The following is a 22,152-nucleotide window of genomic DNA, read 5'->3' on the forward strand; positions in this document are numbered from 1 at the left end:
ACATCAGAAAGCTATTTTAGTCCTTAGATATTTGAAAAATGTATTTTTAGCAGCTGCAGATGTTTCCTTTCATATTTTTATGTGGGTTTTAGTGCATGTCATTGTATCAATATCTATCTTAAGATATGGCGTTTCTTAATGTTTTTCCTTTGACTCAATAATAAGTACACCATGTCATCACTATCCAAGCTTGGGAATGTTGTACTGTGAAAATGACGGTGGTTGGGGGAGTTCAAGTCAAGAATGTGAGGTCAGGAGATCACTGTTTTTATAAAATATTTCATATTATATAATTATCAGTTTATTATACGTTGTAAAATACGTGACATTTTACTGAATAAATGCTTTGAAATGGACAGTTCCTCATAGATTCACAGCAGTTCCTGACACATCAAGGCAAAAAGTGGCTCTGTGTGCAGTGAAGACGTATTTTTTGGTTACAAGAAATAAAGAGCTTTTAAGTAACCAGTTTTGAATGAATTTGTACATTTAATGTGCTGGTTTGTTGCTGAAATAAATCAATGTCCTCTGTACTGAAGTGCTTTTCCCCAGTTTGCTCAAAAAATATTGGGCCAAAATATAAACCGTCAAGCTTGTAAAATGGGTATTTCCAACTTGTCAAGTTCCTGACAAGTGAGGAATGATCTCTGAAAGTCCCTAATTGTACAAAATATGGACAGTGTGACAGCTAAATAACTGCAGAGTACTGTGATACATTTCAGCTAGACTTAATCTACTATACTAACATGAATAATGTAATATTAGTGCTATCTAAATTATAATTTTGTGTTCTTCCCTTGCACGTTTCTCTTAGTCTACTGCTTCTTTTGGCTTCGGATGATGGATTACACCCACAACTGTAAGCTTGGTGAAATCAAGGCATGCGTAGCAGCGAGTTGTAGAGTATAAAAAGAGCTGATATAAATAGATTCCTGGAGAAACAACACAGTAGAGTCATTCCTCTCTCTCTTCCTGTCTGTCTTTCTATGTCACTCTCTGTTTGAGCGTCTGTGTGTGTTAAATACAGATAGAGAGTGTAAAGCTCTGTACTCTTCTGTTTCAAACTGCAGTTAGCTCTTATGTAAGCTCTGGCACTGGGATGGAGGCAACAGCCAGCATTGGCAGCTACTTCCCCCCTCTCTCTCTCTCCCTCTCTCTCTCTCTCTCTCTCTCCCTCTCTCTCTCTCTCTCTAACATCTCTTGCCATTCTTAGCAGACAAGGGTTCACTATAAATATTTTATATGGCACAGTGCATGTGGGAAAAATGTATTTTTAGCCTCTTCCAGTTCTTTCACTAGATGTCAGCTACGAAGCCAGACAGCTTTTTGCGGTGGATTAACGTGACTCTCCTCATGTGTACGCAATTGTGCATCAGGGTCGGCCTTGATTAATTCAATTCAATCAATCAATTCTGACTGCTGTCCACTGGCAACAGTCACAGCATTGATTATCAGTGAGTTCTTTTAAGGTAGGATACGCTGTGTGAACCTTTCAATCAATAAGGTTCCAGTTTTAAGGATCTGCATTTCAGTCCATTTGGGACTTTGGGCGAGGTGATCCCTCTCTGCCAAACAAGAGATGGATAGGCTTTGTTCACATTAAATGCTGAAGTGGCCCAAAACTGATTTTTTTCCCCTTCAGCTGACTCAGATCTGATTTTTTATGGAAGTGTGAACAAACTAAATCAGATTTTTTTCACATCAGATCTGGGCCACAGATTCTGTGTTTTTTTGTTAATCTCTCACTTCTTCACTCCTATCATCAGTAAAAAATAAACATGGAGGAGAGCAACAACAGTGTCGGGGGTCAAAAGAGAGTCGAAGATGTTTCAGATTTGTTGGACATTTATGGAGAAGCCTCGATGCAAGCCAAAGTGGAAGGTAGCCTACTTATCTTAACTGAAAGCTAGCACAGCCATGTCATCCATGTTTATGATTTGACTGTTGCACAAATTACCTTATTGTTGTTACTCTTGTAGGCATGCAACTCACATTAAATCTGTGCATGCATGGCAGTAGGACCTCAACATTGTTCACACCAGAGCTGGATACATATCAGTTACAAACATGTACGTTAACCATCAACACAAAAAGATTGAATCTGATTTTAAAAAATCAGAGTTGAGCATCTAGGCCTGTAATGTGAATGTAGCCACAGAGACACACTGCTAGCGCTGGACGGGGACTGGAGGGGAAAACCAAAGAATAGGAAGAGAGAAAAGCCTTAGCAGACGTCTGTAGTGAGGGACGGGATGTTAAAATGCAAAGCACACCCTTCCCCAGACCACCAAGACATGCATGCATGAACATGAGCAGCAGACAGCGGTCACACACTCACAGTCGCAGTGCTGCAAACACCCGAGGATGTAGCCTTTTGCATACACGTGGACATTAAAGAGAACAGAAAGATTAAAAACACAGTAGAGGCAGTCATTGGTAATCCAGGCATTAGACACATCCATGGATCATTAGCCACATCAGTTATGCCATTTGTGTGTTTCCATGCGTGGACGGTGAATGATCCGTTCAGTTTTTTAATCACGACATACAACATGGAAATTTCTAATGTAGATTTGATTATCTGTTGTCTGTCTTTTTTTTTTCTTTCCAGTGTACCACCCTTATCTGTTCTGCAACCTTGTTAAAGGTTGCAGGCAACTGGGTGGATTACACACACACACTCACACCCAGAGTGCCCTCAATCTAACCTTGATCAATGCCGCCAAGGGCCGTGATTGGATGTGAGATACAACAGCACATTGAGCGGTTTATTGAGCTGCCTTCCTTACTCATTTTATAAGCTCTCAAGTAAGACACTGAATATAAATCAGACTCATTAAAAGCCATCATGTTGGTCAGATGTGTCGTGTATGATCAATAGGAAATCACACTAATCCATAAACTGTAGAACAACCTTCCGAAACAAGCTTTCACGGAGCAAATGATGAGAGTGTAACGGAGTAACAAATGCTATAGTAACAATCTTGGTGGATGTTTCTTTATAGGAAGATTTCGCTGCATTTTCTCATCTCCGTGTCTACTTTTCCTCCCTAGTTCATCTCTCTCCTCCTGCCTCTCCTTGCCCTCCTTTCCTCGTCTTCTTCCTGACAGGAGGACAGCAGCTATCCTGACTGCTAATGAGGGACCAGGCTTTTGCTTGTGTGCGTGTGTGTGTGTGTGAGTGTGTGTGTGTGTAACAGAGTCTGAGGGAGAACGACACAGAGAGAGTGTCTTTGTTTGTGTGTGAGTGTGTGTATGCATTGGGATTTTGGAAGAGGGTAAGGCCAGGAGCAGAAAAGAGAAAGAGTGAAAAAGATAAAGGGGGATGTGCTCTCCAGCTCTCTTCCCTCGATCTGTTTCCTCTCTGTTACTAGGCAACACCTGCAGGCATGCACTAAATAAAGCCTTGTACCCGCTATTCAACACCCCCCTCCCACCCCCACCCCTAACTCCAACTCTCACTCTCTGTCTCTCTCCTCATCAACCTCATCCATCTCTTCTTCTCTCATTTATCCCTTACCTCTCCAGGACCCTTACCCTTCACCCCGTCATCCCAGCAGCCATTACTTTCCCCTCACACATCCTGTCGTCCTCCTCCTCCTCCATCATCCCCTCCACACCGGAAAGCAAGTCTTTTTATTTTTTTGGTTGGGGTTCTGGTTTGACACTGAACAGGAACAGCACTCCCTGGTTTAAAAAATAACCCAAAAGGTCAGGGACATAGTTATCATGGTAAATCAGATTACAGGATCCAGTGTTGTCTTTAAGAACTTCCTCTATTTGTACTGAGAAGCAGCTTTTTCCAGCTGCAGGTGTTGAATCAAAATCAACAATGTATCTCATTTCTACTAACAATACCTCTGAGATACATTTTGCAGAAGACAATCCTAATATTTTTCCTAATATTGCAATAAATTTTCTGTTTCATACTAAGCAAAAGTCTTTACAAGTGACCTGTAGATAAATGTGAAGTAGAAACAAAACATCCATAACCAAATCTGTGGGTAGTCTGTCTTAAATTCTTAGTAATTAAGTACTCAACCAGTTATAGGGCGAACAATATCTTAAACTTGCCATTTTTTTCAAATATATCCTATATTTATAATCCTTTGAAGCAAAATGCACCTAAAGGATGAAAGTGAAAGTATCCTCTGACTGATATATTATTATATATGACATCATTAGATTATTAATACTGAAGCATCAGTGTTAGAGCAGCATGTTACTGTTGTAGCTGCTGGAGCTAGTTTCAACTATTTTATATACAGTTAACTAGTTTAGTCCTGTGGTTCCCAACCTAGGGGTCGGGCCCCTCCAAAGGGTCACCAGATAAATCTGAGGGGTGGTGAGATGATTAATGGGAGAGGAAAGAAAAAAAAACAAAGTTCTGATACACAAATCTGTTTTCAGGTTTTGGACTTTTTCTCTAATCTTTGATTTTTGGTGACATATTGGATCATTTGAACATTTATTGAAATGAAAGCATGTGAGAAGTTTAGAGGGAAAAATCACTATTTGGTGGAGCTGTTAACAACTCATAGACATCTGAAATGTGACCCCGACTACACACTGCTTTTTGTAAGATTTCAAAAGCCAAAAGAGTTGGAAAACAATGGTTTCATCTTTAACAATGTGTTGTATAAAAGCTTGTTATATTATCCATTGTGTCAAATCTTCATCTGAAAAGTAACTAAAACTGTCAAATAAATGTAGTAGAGTAGAAAGTATAATGTTTCCCTCTGAAATGTAGTGGAGTGGAAGTATAAAGTAGCATCAAATGGAAATACTCAAGTAAAGTACAAGTACCTCAAAATTGTACTTAAGTACAGTACTTGAGTAAAAGTACTTAGTTAACTTCAAAGTTACTAGTATTCATGCAGTTTGGAATGAGTGGGGAAACTTAAGATCATGCTAACCTAGTTTACAGTAGTAGGTCATTAGCAAAATATGGAATAACATACTTTAGTCTGAGTCATGTTTTGTTATTTTTGCAAAATATAATTGAAATTCTTATCAGTTTACAACATTATTAGACATTTCATCGAGTGTCATGTCCAATGTGTCAACCAAATTCCATATTATCTCTCTGTCTTCACTCTAAACAGGTTACATATTACGAAGCTAATGCTATTTAGCTACACAACAGTAATACCTGGCACTTCCCAGGTGTATATACAGTATTAACAACTAATCTCTGCATTTGTGGTGCAACCTGTGTCAATTTAATGATTCATAAATCAACACTTCATCAAACACTTACTTTTAAAATAGGCTAAGTCTGAACTTATGAAGCCCTGGTGCAGCTGGTCTATAGGGGTTATTATCACAAGCATTTCAGAACTGGCACTCTCAGAAGGACTTAATGAAATCTTACAGTGTCTGACTCTCATATCACATTTAGACTGCCTTTGGGACATGACAGTAAGGTAAGTGTTTCAAGGCACTTTTAAAGCAAAACAAAAGCCTAATTGAATGACTAAAACAAAAGGAAAGAGAAACTGGTCCTCATGACCATGAAGAGATGAACGTGTGCAGAGACTGGTTAGTTTTGAATAAGGGTCAACAAGTTGTTCTTTTGTAATTAGTAATGTAATGGAGGCTTTCATTTTATTTTTTCAAATTTTTGTTTTTTTATTATTTTGTAAGCAAAGTGCCTCAGTACTCCTTCAGAGCACCAGTAAACCTCCACATCAACAAACGCCTCCACAGGCACCAACAGAAACACTCTCCATCATTCTCTCTTCAAGCTACTGTTCTTTCAATACAGCCGCTATATGGAGCATTTCATACATTCTTAAAGGGTTCAGTGATGGTAAAAGCCTCCAGAACTATTTTCTGGTACTGTACAGAACTGTTGTTGAAGAGCCTGGTGCAGTCTTTGAACTGTAAAGTACCGGAAAGCTCAGCAGCATATCTGCTAGGATAGATGAATCTGAATGGACTGCCTATTTAAAGCTAGGGAAATCCCATGTGCGTACAGTGTTAATGCAGCGGATGAACAGGTGCCCTGGCCTTCACCTGCATTCTGCCCTGAACCCTCATTTCATTTACCTTGAGAATATTATTAATTCTCTTCTGGTGATTTATCAGCAGAGACAGGATGAGAGCTGAGGAGACAGAGACACAGAGACATATATGAATAGAAAGACAGAGGCAATAGTTAAAGACAGCACACTTGGGGGCACAGGCAGGTTACTAACCCCAAACTGTCATTCTGAAATACTACCCCATCTTTCTCTCCATGCTGCTGAAGAGGATAAATCTTTGGACCGTATATGAGATCAGTCAACCTGACAGGCAGCAAGTAAGTACAGTTTGTAAGCAATGACCCTGGACTGTTCGGTGATCTTGGGTTTGACCGATACGAAGGGATTTAGTGCATCTAGACTCCCAAATCCTTCTTTTTAAACCCCGGTAAATAGCGATAATCATAATACGTACATGTATACATTACCTAATCATTTAAAAAGATGGTAACATATTCACATCACTGATTTAAGCAGATTTGATTATGATATTGGTCTAATGTTTGACCTTATTTTGCTTCTCTTAGGGACACCGAGTGATGTGCAAGCAGAGAGATTCATTGTGATGTGGGTGCTGTTTAGCTGTAGATTACAATAAATGTGAAGAGGACTGAAGTGTACCTCTTGAGGCTTTAATTTGGCCTAATGCAGGAGTGGGTGTTTGCTCACCTGTGAGAATTAATTTCATAACAAATTAGAGGTAAATTCAGCTTTAAACCCTTGATCCAGTCTTGGGAGACGGCACATTCAGTGCTAATGGTGCCATATGAGGAGTGTGCATGGACACACATGCATGCACACACGTTTATCACGAGTCAGGAACAGAGGATGAGGAGGGGGAAAAAAAGGATTAAAGCCTGCGAAAGCTGCAGCGTCATACACTAGAGAACAGTGTGTGTATCGGAGATAGAAAAAAAATCGCATGGGACGAGGTCTGTCTCTGTGCATGTGTGAACGTGGAGAGGCAGCTGCCTTAAAATTGTTATATTTTGTGGGCGCACGTGCACACATTGATGCAGGCACACACAGGCTTTGCACAATAACACTATCAGACAGAGCCAACATCCATAACCAGAGATTTACCAGCGGATTTTAAAAGGGCGAGCAGTTGTGTGTGTGTGTGTGTGTGTGTGTGTATGTGTGTGTAGAGCTGAGTGGGATTTGGTTTAATCCAAACATGAAACACAAGATTCCCCCACCACTATATACACACACACATACACCACTACCACCCCCCCTCCTCTCTGTCTCTCTCTCTCTCTCTCTCTCCAAGTGTGTGTGTGTGTGTGTGTGAATTTGCCTCCCTCAGTCTCTTTTAGTGTTGCGTAACAGCTTGATTATATAATCCCAAACATATATGCATGTCCACGAGGCTGAGCGCTAGAGGGCATGAAGCATGCAAGAGCATCAAATTGGAGCGAGAGAAGATGTGGAGGAGGAAGAGGAGGAGGAAGGAAAATAAAAGAAAGGGGTGAAGAAGGGACAGCATCCACAGTATTGTGGTACTTTGAGTTCCCTTCTTGTCTGGATTAGAGTTCCAGTGACATCAGACGTTGCCTCCATTCACGATGATGTATGTTCATCTTCAGGTGAGCAGAGGACATGTGTTATATTATTGATTTCCCTAAATAGTACAAGGTGGCACACAAAGGATCATGCAAAAAATGTCAAATGATGTAATAAATCATCAAAATATCATATGTCAAGTCAAAAAACTGGTTGAGAATTCAATAAAATGCCAAATAAGAAGATAAAAACTATTTTAATTTTTTTTTAAAAGATGCTCCTCTTAAAGCTGTTTTAAACTTAATTTTTGCCCAACTTTGTAAAAAGCTGAAAATACAAAATCTGACAAATAATTAGATATGGCCTACATGTTAGCATTAGCCCTTCAGCCGACACAGAGCAACATTAGCATTTAGCATTTGTGTTTCCAAGCATCTGATGAATGTAATCCAGTATTCACTCTGGCGACTTTTAGCTCTGTTTTGGCCTTCAATAAATCCTGACAAGGTCTTTAACTTATTTGTTTGACTTTCCTCAGCAGCTAAAGCTAACTCGCTAACTTGGCAGGGAGTGTAGGTTGGTAGAATACAGTGGGTTTGGTATCATTTAAGGCAAAGGGTTTGTAAATTGTCACCAATTTCTTGATGTATGGTCAATAAATCATTTACTATTTATTCATAAACTTCAGGGTTGGAATAGGCTGTAAAAAAAATCTCTCAAATCTGCTGTTACAAACGTTCAGAAGTCATCAGTAAAAGGTGATGGACTTCTTTTTTTCTAATGGAAAGTCATCAAGTGTGTAGTTTAACTAAGTCATTAATAGAGGGTTAGCCTGATAATCCATCACATCCGCAGTTGTAAATGTTAATAATCTGTTAGTAAACTGGTTCAGATCTAATGCAGCACTTTCCCGGAAGCAGAGTGGTCTTCCTGGTGAACTAGAAGAGCTAGCTAAAAAAAGAAACTATAAAGCTTTGATACATATTTATTAACCATTCATTAAGTCATTAGTTCCAACTTATAAAGCATTTATAAAAGGTAACTTTTTTTCAAAGTGGGTTTATCTCAGCTTTTTTGTCAGAGACAATGAGTTAAAAGAGGCTAAAATTAATAAAACAGGACCCAAAGGGTCCGCAGAGTTGGGTGATAATTTTCTGTGAGTTTGCCACTATGAGTGAGCCCTTACATGAAGCCATTATAAATATAAAAATATTGATTAGTGCACCTTTAAAGTGCAGCAATATCCACCTTAAAATGTATCAAATTATCAGGACAAATAACTTTAGAGAGGAACTTTTTTTAGTCTTCATAATGTAGTAGTTATCTGATGTTACATTTTTTAACCCTGAAATGTATCTTAATGTATTATACAAACATGGAGGACAGAAAAACAACAGTGCTCCAATGAAAAATGTTGCCATAAAAGAAGAGACTTAAATTGAGATGACAGTTTGAGAACATTTTAGAATCTGAACTTTTGAAGGCTGTGAGTGCTTTCAGAAAGCTCTACCAGGGAAAAAGATAATCAAAATTGAAAGAGGAAGTGAGTGGTGTGAATAATGTTAGAGACAAGGACTGGATGGAAATTTAAACAGAAAGTAAAAGACAGGAAGAGACGAGAGGTGTGGCAGAGGATGAAGGAGAAAGACGACATTAAGTGAATGTATGTGTCCCTGTGCGGAATTGATGTCATTACTAGTATTAGTAGGTTGGCAGTAAACATTGAAGCTAAAAGGCAGAAGGCATCACTCACATTGACAAACCAGCACACACACACACACACATACGCACACAAAGGCAGGCTTAGCTGAAGTATACACACATATTCACATAGAAACCTCCAGTGTTCTGGTGATGTGGCAGAATCCTCGTGCTGACATAAAACACACACACACAAACAAAGGCAGGCTTAGCTGAAGTATACACACATATTCACATGCAGGCTTAACTCAAACACACACACACACACACACACACACACACACACATATAGGCCTATGACTCAGTAACAACTTTTGCCTCATCTCCAAACCTTTCTCTATCTGTCCAATTCAATTTATTCATCCCCACCCTCTCTCTCCCTCTCCATCCACTCGTCTCTCCTCATCCTCCAAAGGCTTTTATCATTTTCAACTCCTTCCATTTTCATGTGCTATTCTCTACTCAGCTCGAAAAGAATTGAGCGGTTTTTTTTTCTCTCCTCGTTCATCCTTGACCGACAGCACAAACAGCTCCCCCTTTGCTTTGGTTCTATCCTCATTCTGAAATACCTTATTCACATTTTAGAAAAAGAAATCTTCCAATCTCCCTTCCCCCTCCCTCGGCCAGGTTGTCCAATATTTCTTTTCAATGCTTTACCATCTGTCTCTGCAATAAAAGCAGTGCTTTACAAAAATCACCCTAATTTAGTCAAAATGTCCCTTTGCTTTACTTGAAAACAGTTGGTGGGGGAAGCAAATAAATCAGGGTACAACTGGGTTTACTCTTCCACTCGATCCTTGCATCCAACTCAAACATCGACTCTTCATGTCCCACGACTTGTCCCCCCCTCTGCCGCTGCAAACAACGCTGTCACTGGCGTGTCCACAGCCGAGGGAATTGACATGACAGCCGCTCTCCTGAATGGTAACACACACTGCCGTGCACTTTAGAGGTCATGGATCAAATAAAAAAAAAAAAAAACATAAATAAAAGAAGGAGACAGAACGACAGCAGAGGATATAGAAGGAAAGTGAGTAGGGAGCTGCTGGGAGAAGAAAATGAGAGGAGAGCGGAGGAGTGCAGGATGCTCTCTGTGGTCCCTCTGTCCTCTGTTCCCTCCCGTCACCAGTGAGAGGTGAGGGGGCTGGTTGTCATGACAGCTGTTGTCATGGCAGCTGGACTGGGTAATAAACAGGAGGAGAGATGTCAGTCCATCCAGTGCAGTGAAGCTGCCGTGGCAACTGCTGACAAGATGCGGCAAATATGCTGTTGTCATGGAAAGTGTAATGGTGTTTATGTTTTGATCTTCAATGAAAGAAATGTAGAGCTCATCCCATACTTTTTTTTTTTTAAACCACTGCTTAATAGTAATTTTTTTCTTTTTAAAACGTGGCACACATAAACACACTTCCCACCAGTTCACCCCACACAGATCACATGTCATATAACATATATATGAAGTAAGCAGAATAACAGCTAGCTTCCCTTATCCATGATAAACCATGAGACAAGTAGCTTTCACCGTACAGTCTGACTTTAGTTCTTTTGGTCGTCTCAGACTGTGTTGTGCACTGAGATACATCACTGTGAGATCCATTCAGTGACAAAGCTTTCCATCACTCTGACAGTCACTATTTCTGACTGCCTGGACAGTTTGCATTTTGCTGTGAGCTGTCATCAAAAGTCTTTGTTGGGACGTAACTGCATATTTAACAGGGTTTTTAGTCAGGGTGATTCTATTGATTTCTTACATTTTTCTTCACTTAAAAACATGAAAATGTAGTTAATATAAATGTTGCTTTGTTTTTTTTTTTTGTTTTTTTTTTTTAAATGGTGAAACATTATCAGGCCTGGCTTTAAGACAGCCCCAGGTGACACGACACCCACTTTTCCACTGTTTTAAAGGTTCATACCACCTTAAGAACCTATTTAATTCTTCATAGCTGTGTTTTATTCTGTCTGTAACAATCCCTTCCCAAACATTTACTTCAACAGGCCCAAAATTATGTTGTTAAAATAAAATAATTTGACTGGTGACAGAGTTATTAACCTTTCACGCTTTTAATCAACTCCATACTTCTGTTTAATTACAGGTGTAGAAAATGAGATGGCAGTTAATAAAAACCTCTCTAAACATGCACAACTGAAAGAAAATTGTTGCCACTTGGTCAGTGGAATAAATTTGTTAAAACATAAAAAAAAAACAGATACATAAAATAAAATAAGCCATTAAACTAAAAAGCTGACTTCTGCAGGGAGGGGCGGGGGGAGGGTCCAAGAGGGAAAAAAATCCCAAGGGAGTCTATCTCTCGGAGGGAATCCTGCAGTGGCAGTGTGGTGAACAGAGAAACCCGTAGAAGTGTTTACCCTCCTCTACCACGAGAGCTTTGATACATCTTCAGTCAGTCCTTCCTGTCTCCTCTACATTCTCAGCTGCTAGTCCCTTGCTTATCTCCGTCGGTCTTTGGTTCCGATGATCCGTTTTCATCTCCGTTCTCCAAGTCCAGCTCTCCCTCATTTTCCACCGCTCCTTCTTCCCCTCCGTCCTCTACCTCTTCCTTCCCTTCCTTATCTACGTCCCTTCGTTTCTGCCCCACGCCCTGTTTGTCTCTGAAGACCTCCACGCCCAGCATTCGAAGGTAATGGAACCTCTCGTTGCGGGGGACGAAGGCTCGGATGGACGTCTTTCCCCTCCAGCCACACAGCTGGATGGGACACTGCGGCTCTGCTGGGTTACTGACAAACAGGAGATGACGGTTGGAGTCAGATGAGACCAGAAACCAGGACATCACTTCAAAATACGATGATAAAATATGTATACACGCTTAAAACAACTTACTTTGGGTTGGGAATGTACTTCAACACAATACTGCCCATTCCTGTGGAGAAATAAATAGATCACTAACTGTTAATAACTAAAACAAGGAAATATTCCAAATCCCATTTCAGAAGCTTTAATCCAGTTTGCCATTTGTACACTTACTTACATGAATATCTTAAAATGAGCCTGTGTAACTACAGGAACTGCTCAGCTGAGGTTAGGTCAGTGCCTTGCTCAAGGTCAACTAAAATACCAGGAAGTTCAATTTCCTCTTTCACTTTTAGCCACCAAGCCGAGAACCTTACAGTCCCTAATCCACTTTCCTAACATCTAGGCTGGGACTGACGCCCAAATTCTGTCATCTCGTTGTCACTTTCAGAACTTGTAGTACTAAATATGTAATAATATTAATATTAAGTGCTCGTCTAGTTGAGTAAACATTTTCTATTTTGGAATTAAAATCTTTAAATCACATTTTAAAAGCAGTGCATACCCATTTTCTTGGCCTGAGCATGAGCGTCGTCCTCCAGCTTGCTGAGAAAGGGGTTCTCCTGGGTCAGCAGCACTTTGATGTCCTCCACACTCACTGTGATCATCCTGGAGCGAATGTACGGCTGAAGAGTGTAGATACCCTGATAGGAGAGGAGAGGAGAAGAGAGATGTGGTTGACAATCTGCAGACAAATACAATTAAGATTCTTTACAGTTACACAGTGCATATAAAATGAATCAATTATCGGTTCGTCAGAGTGTGAACTCTTCCGTCTGGCTCTCATGTTATTCAGCTGTGTTCGTGTCTGTGTGTTTGCACTGAGTTCTTGTATTAACCGTCAGAGGAGCCACTTTTACAATGATTTATTATCAAATCTAAGAATATGTAGAGTGTTAAGAGTCTCAGAAATATAAGCCTCATGCATCACTTCATGTCATGAAATTAATTAGCATAGAAAAAGAGGATTTTTAGCGTTGTGTGACAATGTGCAGCTGGTGTAAAAAATTCATGGTGAGTGTTACATTTTCACAGTAACAGATTTCAAATGATAAAAAATAGATACAAAAATAGATGGATATACAGAAAATAATTTATTTTAAAAAACGACAGGTTCACAGTTTTTTTTTTAAGTCTGTCTTAAAACAACAGTCAGGAGCCCAAATGATCAAACAGGTTTTGCTCACTAATCATTCCTCCTGTTCATACTGACCATTAGAAGATCCCTTCACAATGCACTTACAATGTAAGTGATGGGGGACAAAATCCACAGTTTATTAGAAGCTTCCGTAGAAGGATGGTAACAAAAAAATGGAATTTGGCACTATAAAGACTAATTTTAAGAGATATTGAATTGATTTGGACAACTGAAGCCTCATACTAGCTTCGAATCAACGTTTAAATACATTTTTGCACTGAAAGAGGGCTGAGGATTTAGTCTTCAACATAAATCACTTACATTGAAAGTGCATCATGAAGGGATCTCTTAATGGTCAGTATGAACAGGAGGAATATTACAGCAAGAAAAACATGCAATGTCCATTTGGGCACCTGACTGATGTTTTAGGATAGACTTGAAAAATTGTGTATGGTTGTGTACTAGTGTGACTGGCTGATGATCAGGGTGCTGTGTGTGTGTGTGTGTATTTGTTACCTCCTGAGCCAGTCTGAAGGCACAGCCAAACTCCTCTCCATCACTGTTGCGAGACCACACCTTCACCCCTGTGTTAATGACCTGAGGAAAAAAAAAAAAGAAAAAAAAAAGCAGAATGACCCATGAATGTGTGCAAATACGATGATGCCAACATCTTCTGAATTTAATATTGCTAATTAATATCTCCCCAGAAAAATTTAATCAAGGGTGGTAATTTAAATCAAAATAAAAGACAAATTATGTTGCTAGTGGTCTGTAATATTACGGAAATGTTTTTATAATTACTGCTGTTCAGCAAACTGCCTCGCTCAAGGCATCTACTGTACGAGATATTATGAAGCTGTGGGTAAACAAAGTGCAGCTGGTCTCTCGTGTCCCAGCAGGAGTGGCTGGTGACTGTTGCTGATTTGCATAGAAAAAATATGCATGTTGTATAAGAAGTGAAGCAAAAATTAACTCTTAATTAGTCTTAATATTAAACTATTAAAAAGCACAATTTCCTAGATTTTCTTCGTGAAAAGATATTATGAGGACAAGGAAATCAATAATTGTACGGAAGTAACAGAGGTGTTTGGGTAAACACATAATTCAGTGTGGTTCAGGCCAACAGAAAGTGACTAAAAAGTGTAAAAACATCAAACACAATCAGGAGAACAGAGACTGAGAAACAAAACACACACACACACACAACACCACCTGTGCAGGTGCTACAAGGTGGAGGACCAGAGGGATTTAGGATAGGAGAGGGTCCCATCTGTTAGGCTGCTTCCCTCTGATGACCACACACACACACAAACACACACACACACACACACACACACAAATGAAAAACAAACTGATGTAGCCAATGTAAAGCCAATATGTCCATTTCCAAAAACTGGCCAGTCTGTGTGCTTCAGCTATGATAATCATAACCCAGTTTGTTTGATTACGCTGTATAAAATTGATCAATACCAGATGCCTTGTCTGGAAATAACTGATTATTGATCTGTTGTAGTGATCATCAGATTTCCATCCAAGGAAATGTGTTACGATCACCATCAAAGCTGGGTTGTGATGTGATACAATTCTTTTGGGAAAAGAAAACACACACACACCTTCATGCGCTCGCTGTTATTGAGCAGCACGTTGCGCAGCTCTTTGGACACCATGTACAAGTGTCTCTTCTTGCCCTCGTGGGTTCTGGTCAGAACGTTGAGCTTGGGGAAGTTCGGTGACAAATCATAGAAAGATCTAAGTGAGAGCAAAAAAAAAAACAAAAACAAAACAAGGAGATCTGTTTAGAACTGCCACAAAGCTGAAAACAATCATCATTTCCATGTCTAATACACATAAAGATACTGACTGTATGGTGATGAAGACAGGATCGTCTTCTGTCAGGAACACAAAGGGGTCTTCTTTATAACCAAACAGCTTCATCTTCTTTAAGGGCGGAGGCCTGAAAAACACACAAAGGAAACAGACAATAATTTATGATTCAATCATTTACTTATGTTTATTTAAATTCCAAATACCGACTTTATTCTGGCTGTCCTGCAAAAATATTCCACGTCAATAGTTTTAATAAAGATTTCATGGAGGAAAAACATGCATTCTGTAAGAGCTTTTAATGGTGAACTGATTATTGATCATAAGATTGCCACAAAAAAAAAAAAAAAAAAAAAAAAAAAAAAAAAAAAATCAATGAAGGAAGTAGCTAAAACTCTGCAGGACCAGTGATGGGTTCGTTGGCCTGGAGAGAGAGGAAGAATCTCTCGTTCCTTGCAATGTTATTTGATTAGTTCTTATGACTCAAGAGCCTTCAGTTTTCCTTTGTGTATTAGCTCTGCAGACCAACGTGACTCACCCACACACTCCCTCTTGTTTGGCACTGGTCTCCTGAGCCAAAGAAGCTCCTTTGGGTGCCTCCTCTTCTACTTTCCCCTCTGCGACTCCCCCTTCCCCGTCCTCCGCGGCGCTCTCAGGGAGGCGGGGAGCGTCTGCTTGGGTTGTGGCTGCCGGAGAGCATCCAGTCTGGGCCGCTGAGCTGGACGAGACGTCCTTCCTCAGCTGGGGAAGGCAGGGAGGGGGGGGGGGAGATGAAGAGACAAAGTCCCAGCTGTGGTTAGTAAAACTGAACAGGTGAGTGATGTGGTGGGGGGTGGGCCTACCAGTCTAATCATCCATTAAGTGTGTGTTTGTGAGAAAGTACCTTGGGATATCTTTTGTTCCAAGGCATCGGAGCTTTCTTCACCAGCACGGCCACAAAGAAACCTCCAGTGTTCTGGTGATGTGGCAGAATCCTCATGCTGACATAAAACACACACACACACACACACACACCTTAACTGTAAACCAAGTCTTAGCTCTTAAATTAACAGTTTATGTTAAGGGGACTTGCTTTTTGTCCCCATAAGGAAGGCGGGTCCCCACAAAACAACTGTCTAAACAGATTTACACCCTCACAATGTAAGGAATACCTGGACCACACACACACACACATACACACATATACAAATCATGCCTCTGAATTTTATGGTGCCACCTACTGTGAAAATAAACAAGGATTTTTTTCCAGCATTAAATAAACTGAGCTTTGACAATGTGTGACAATAGCTCCCTCTGCTGGCCAGCGGTTGTGTCAGTTTTGAACATTAAAGCAAAGGCTGCAGAGTACAAATGACATCATTATGTGAGTGTGCAGGTGTGAGTTTGTACGTGCGTCCCTGCAGACGGCGTGTATGTGCATGCACAAAGCTGTGCCAAGAAAATAATATCAGGCACATTACTCAGCTAATGAATATGACATCAATCACCGGAGAAAAGGTTCAAAGTGTTATTTTTCTGCATTCTTAAGAACAAAATGCTTTGAGACAAAGACTTTGAAAAAAAAGCCAAATCTCCACCTTGGAAAGGCATCTGCATAGTCTTAGTTTAGAGTTTGCTCGTTTGGGGGTTACACAGCCTTCCACATTGTATCACAGTACAAACTTTTACTGTGTATGTCTGTGTTCTTACCATCTCTCCAGATGCATGCTAGCCAGCTTCTCTGGGTCTTTTGGCGGGAACATGGTGGGGCGGATCTGTGTGTGGCGACTGCTTGGAACCTCGGACCAGTCTGAGAACCACTGGCCGTCTTTGGTCATCAGCTACGGAGACAATTGTTTAAGTGCTTGATGCAACCAACTGATATACAGTCAGGACCACAGACCTACAAAATTCAGTCTGACTGAGTCGAAATGTTTTCATGATTTTAACGCTGTTTTCCTTCATGCTTTGTTGTCATTGGTATGTTTTTTAAATGTTCTAGTACCTTCCAGGAAGTGACCCCAGGCATCCACTTCAGCCCTGGCAGATCAGCTGAGCTGTCAGCCAGCTCCAACGCTCCTGGCGATGTGGATAAGAGAGACATTACAGCTTGGCAGTAAATGAGTGACTATATTTAGATATAATCTTCATATATTGTGAAATCTTCAGCCTGTCAAAAGTGAAGGCGGTCTTTAAGTTAAAGAAACAAGACGTGCTTGTGCAGGTCTGCTGCTCGTCACAGTGTGTCTTAGCAAACGTGACCAGTGGTTATGATGATAAAAACAAAACTTTTGTTTTTACACTTGTTTTAGGGAATGCCTGTCTTCATACCAGCAGATATAAACATCAGTCCAGTTTTCCAAGACACGGGCTCATTATTGTGTAACAAGCTAGTTATTCAAAATAAAATCAGCTGCCAGACTAACAAATAAAAATATCAGCTGGTTTAGTGATTGTTCATGACAAATGCAAATAATGTTAACTTTTTAACAAGCATCCTCATACTGATAAATTACACATCAGTGCAACACAAAGAAAGTTAGTTGAACTAGTTGTAAGCTTGTTAACATTGTAGGTAACTTTGTGTCAAAGATGGCCTTTTTAATCTGATATCTGCAGTGGATGTGCGGGTGTCAAGGTCACATGATTTTCTCATAAATGTGCATCTGTTTTCCCAACTCTGAGAAATTTATAGTAGGCTATGAGACTCAGTTACGGCTGAGACGTTTGACTTGTTCTTACTGTATGTGCTGATAGTGACCGCAAGTTAAGAGCCAAAAGCAAAAAAGGTCCAAATGAAAAAACAAGCAGGCCACCTAATGTCAATCAATATACTATTCATGAAGAAACATTTTAGTGAAAGGAAATAAAATAACTGCATGAAACAAAACTGCAATTGAAGTTTGATTTGGGAGAAAAAACAAAAAAAGTGCATATTGCTTAAGTTGTATATGCCTGTGAGTGTTTGTTACCTTCGCTCTTCTCCAGCAGTGCTGCTATGACAGCTTCGTCCTCTATAGGGTTGAGTGAACAGGTGGAGTAGACCATCCTCCCTCCCACAGCCAGCTGTTCAACACCGCGCACTGCGATACGCAGCTGGAGCCTGGCGAACACACATACATGCTCTGTAATACTGCCAACTCTTTTTAATTAGCACCAAAAGAACACACTCCATTCCCTTGCCATTTAGTCAATTTGATCTATCACACGAGTGCATGAATTCCTATGTTGTCACGCAACTATGAGCACACGCTCATGCAGGCGTTCTCTCTGCTCACCCGTGGAGGTGCAGGCTGTTGCTGGTCGTCCATTTCTTCCACACGTCTATGTTCTTCCTCATGGTGCCGTCCCCGCTGTGTGAACACAGAAGCAGAGAGCAGCGGCGGCAGTCAGACACATCATCGGTTTGGCCCGAGGTGCTGAAACCACCAGAGAACCCCGACACTTCTCACAGGGCAAAAATGTCTGCGAAGCACAAACTGTCTAAACGCTGGGCTATAGCTCACTGCTCACATCACTGCTGCCTGCCTGCCTTGCTCTGTCTTCATTACTGCTTTTCCTCCCCTTCCTCTCCCTCTGTTGTGTTTGGCAGGGACCCCTGGCTTCAGCACTACAGCTGGCCGAACTCAGCCAGCACTGCAAACTAAGGCAGGTCTGTTTTGGCCACAAAATGAAGCTAGACTTCAAGTGAAGAAGGCATTTACACGAGCGTAATGTTTTACCGCTAATCAAGGACTGAAACATCAAGAAGTAAATATTAGTATTAACAGCCCTTTTGTAGATACCCTGCGTTATCCACTCCCTCCTCAGACTTCTAAACCCTAACCCGCCTGAAATAACACCCATCATTGACGCAGACACAAGCCAGATATATGACGCAATGTGCTGCAGCCGTCTGCTGACCTGCAGGGCACGTCACACAGGATGCGGTCGTAGAAGAGGATGTCCTTCTTGCCGTCTGATTGGACCTGCAGTGAGGGGATGCAGGAGGCGTCGTGGTTGATCACCATGATGCAGGGGCTGTTGAGACGCTTGGCCTGGTGCACCAGCAGGTAGCAGCGCTTGTTGTCCACATCATTGGCAATGACAAAGCCCTCTGAAAGGTGAAGGACTGGGTCAGATTTAAATACTCTTAATGCAGTGGCACTGCAGTAGCAGGGACTGCTGTTAATTTCCTCTTGTTCTAATTAAAATAAAAAGAAATCAATTATTATAAACAGCTTTCCCAGTTTTTAAAGTGCATTTCTTACCTGGAAATGGCACTTCCATGTCAGCATGGAGCATCTCAATCAGCTGGGCCGTCTTTGACCCGGGAGCTGCACACATGTCCAGGATCTGAACAAAAACACACGCATGACCAACGCTTCAAATTTTTATTTTTATTTATTTTAAACACAACTGTTGTCAAGCCACAGGGAATGTGTGTTTTCCAGTGAGAAGAGGAGGAAAATAACGAGTACTGACAGATTTAACATTCACAGACAGCACTCCTTTTACCTTGTGATGGGGCTCAATCTTCAGGAGGAGAGGAGGGATCATACTGACAGCTTCCTGTCGGCTGATGTTACCCTGCAAGGACAAACACAAACATAAAACTCTTTATTTCTCTGGCAACTTCTGACATTTTGTTTTCCTTATTCCTGTCACAGTGACAGAAATTTCTGATTGATTTTCTGTTTGGTCTGACTCACCGACTCAGTCTCGCTGACCAGAAACTGGTGGAACTTCTCCAGCAGGGGAGACTTCCTAATGATCTTTCTGCTCATGTTGGTGTGCCAGGCCTGTTCATCAGGATACCTGGGCAAGACAGGTACAGAGTGAGTTTTTCTTTAATCTGTGTTTCCTGTGCGAAGTGACTACATGTATCTGTGTTATGTAATTTTTGGATAAACGATGTGAGGTATTACCAGCTGAGAGGCTGTGGAGCCTCAAACTTCTGGCCATCAATTTCCAGCTCCTGAATATCCTTAAAGTATTTTTCCTTCAGACAGTGGAGGATCTCCTTGGCATGGCTGGAATAAGTCGGAGAGGAAGAGAAACTGAACATGTGGTAACTGAGATCAAGAGACAGCAGGTGTGCAAAACAATATATTTCATGTCCTGAAAAAAGGGAATTCAAAGGTGAGAAATGTGCAACAGATAAAAGAGTGACTTCTAAGATTTGAACATTTGAGCAGTATCTTAGGTCTCTTAGTGAATTTACAAGTGATCCTAATGATTCAGAAAAGTCTTCTGTGTGCATACACTTGTCAAGGAAAAGGCACATTCGTTTTACAGTATCTTGCATCGTGTAGAGCGTGACACTTGGCACGCACGGGACAAAGAGCATGAACCGGGGTCATAAATCTGTCCATCTCACCTCTTGTATCCAGTGATGCGGATGGTTGCTGGCAGCGGTTCCCTCATCGCATCCATGAACTGTTCGAACTCTCCATCAGGCACCAAGCCCTGTTCCTTGTAGTAGTGCTCAAACAGCTTATTCTCCTTGACAATGTCAGCATAGCCAGCTCCCCAGCCCTGAAACACATGGATGCATGGATATCAGTGTGGGTCATTGATAACTGCCTTTACAAACTTTACTGGAAAAGCACCTACTAAATGTCTATGTTTAATGTTCAAAAATCCTTAAATTTAATGTTTTGTCTTATGGGAGAATGTAATTAACTTGCAAAACATGTCATAAGATCTGTTGGCATGGTCTAATGGTCATTTTCATCATACCTTGCATATTTCAATAAAGTTTCCTACTTTTTAATGACCCTGCTTGCTATTGCTCGCCACTTTGTTTTGATTAAACTTGACTACACATACGCATGGACACATTAAATTAACACAATTTTGAGCGAAGTCTGGTGAAGCCTCACAGTCTCTCCACACAACAAAGAGCCACGTAAAGTTAAAAGGTGACAGGTGGCCACACATGGCTTTGAAATGAGCTGATTTAACGGAAGCTAACAGCAAAGCTTCGTGATGTTGCAGCTGTTCAGTCGTGTCGTAGCTGCGTGGCTGCACAAGTTTAATAAAGCTAAAAGCCACTGTAGTGCTCTCAGTTCCCTTCTTGTGTAGTTCCGTTAAATAAAAGGTGTTATATGGCCTGACTGTGCTCCTAATATTAGCAGGAGTTGCAGCAGCAGTGTGAATCTTACAGCGTTGTCTCTGTTGTCTCTGCCAGCAGGCTGGTTCTTCTGCCGCTGCCTGCTTCTCTTCCCCATGTCGGAATAACAGACGACTCTGGAGAAAAGTCTGCGGAACGACGTGGTGACAGGATGCAAAGAAAAGTATCTCTCAACTCGGATAAAATGTGAATCTACTGTGCGTTAAACGTGTTGCCTCTGACGCACGTGAGTCAGGACCTTTCCGGCTGCCCCGAAACCTGCCTGAAATAAAATTAAAACATCTCTCGGTTCGGAACATTTCGTGCGATTTATGAGATATTATGTCACCGGCTATAATTTTAATTTCTATAGTGTAGTATAAAATTTTCAAAATGTAAACGCAATTCACATAAAAATGCATTTTGTTTTTTTTTCTTTTTTTGATATTCTAATACTATAATGCATTTATTTATAGCTTGAATGTCGCATAAACGAAGTTAGAAGCGTGCATTTTTCTAAGATAATGTATCAGTGAAGCGAGCGACCAGGTAACTAGGTGATTGTTTACGGAAAGTAATGCATGCAAAGTGATTTATGAATATGTATTAGTGACGTCAGACACCACACGACGTTGAATAACTTCGATTTTCAAACCAAGCGTTTTGATTGGTTGATAAGATTCAATACCATATCTGTTCAGGGACTGTGATTGGTCCTCCTGGGAAAGCCCATGAGTCGGAGGCGTGTATTGTATGCCACCTATAGCGTCCGTCAATTTTAACCCTTTCAGACTGTTCGGGTCAAACATTTTGACGTTTGAAAGCAATAAGAACACCCTAAATTACATTATTTAAACCTGAAATTTCATAACTTTTCCTAAAGTGGCCCATAATGTATAAAAATGGAAATATTTCAAAATTATTCATTTTTGTGCAGCTGGTATTATTTTTTGCACATACAGGGTGTCCTGGGTCAGTGTTGGTTGATGGTTTTAATGGTTATAATGAAACCTACCATTCAAGTGTTTTTGTATCCTTCACTTTCAATAAATTAATAGAAATAATTATGGCTTTC

At 40.7% G+C, this 22,152-nt stretch overlaps 1 protein-coding gene across 1 annotated transcript; it reads right to left on the reverse strand.

Moving 5' to 3' along the window:
* Positions 1 to 11,165: 11,165 nt before the first annotated feature.
* Positions 11,166 to 21,346, reverse strand: nsun2 (NOP2/Sun RNA methyltransferase 2). Its single transcript, XM_044334819.1, has 19 exons — positions 21,130 to 21,346; positions 20,343 to 20,500; positions 19,891 to 19,995; positions 19,675 to 19,780; positions 19,481 to 19,552; positions 19,234 to 19,318; positions 18,887 to 19,079; positions 18,262 to 18,336; positions 17,956 to 18,086; positions 16,989 to 17,062; positions 16,694 to 16,824; positions 15,888 to 15,984; positions 15,543 to 15,745; positions 15,042 to 15,134; positions 14,794 to 14,929; positions 13,697 to 13,777; positions 12,548 to 12,686; positions 12,073 to 12,112; positions 11,166 to 11,969 (listed from the first exon to the last, which is right to left on the reverse strand). Exons 1-19 carry the CDS (start codon positions 21,193 to 21,195, stop codon positions 11,663 to 11,665), a joined length of 2,292 nt encoding a protein of 763 aa, XP_044190754.1. The 5' UTR covers positions 21,196 to 21,346; the 3' UTR covers positions 11,166 to 11,662.
* Positions 21,347 to 22,152: the final 806 nt, after the last annotated feature.

The sequence above is a fragment of the Thunnus albacares genome, chromosome 19 (assembly GCF_914725855.1).
Source record: "Thunnus albacares chromosome 19, fThuAlb1.1, whole genome shotgun sequence".
NCBI classification, from domain to species: Eukaryota; Metazoa; Chordata; class Actinopteri; order Scombriformes; family Scombridae; genus Thunnus; species Thunnus albacares.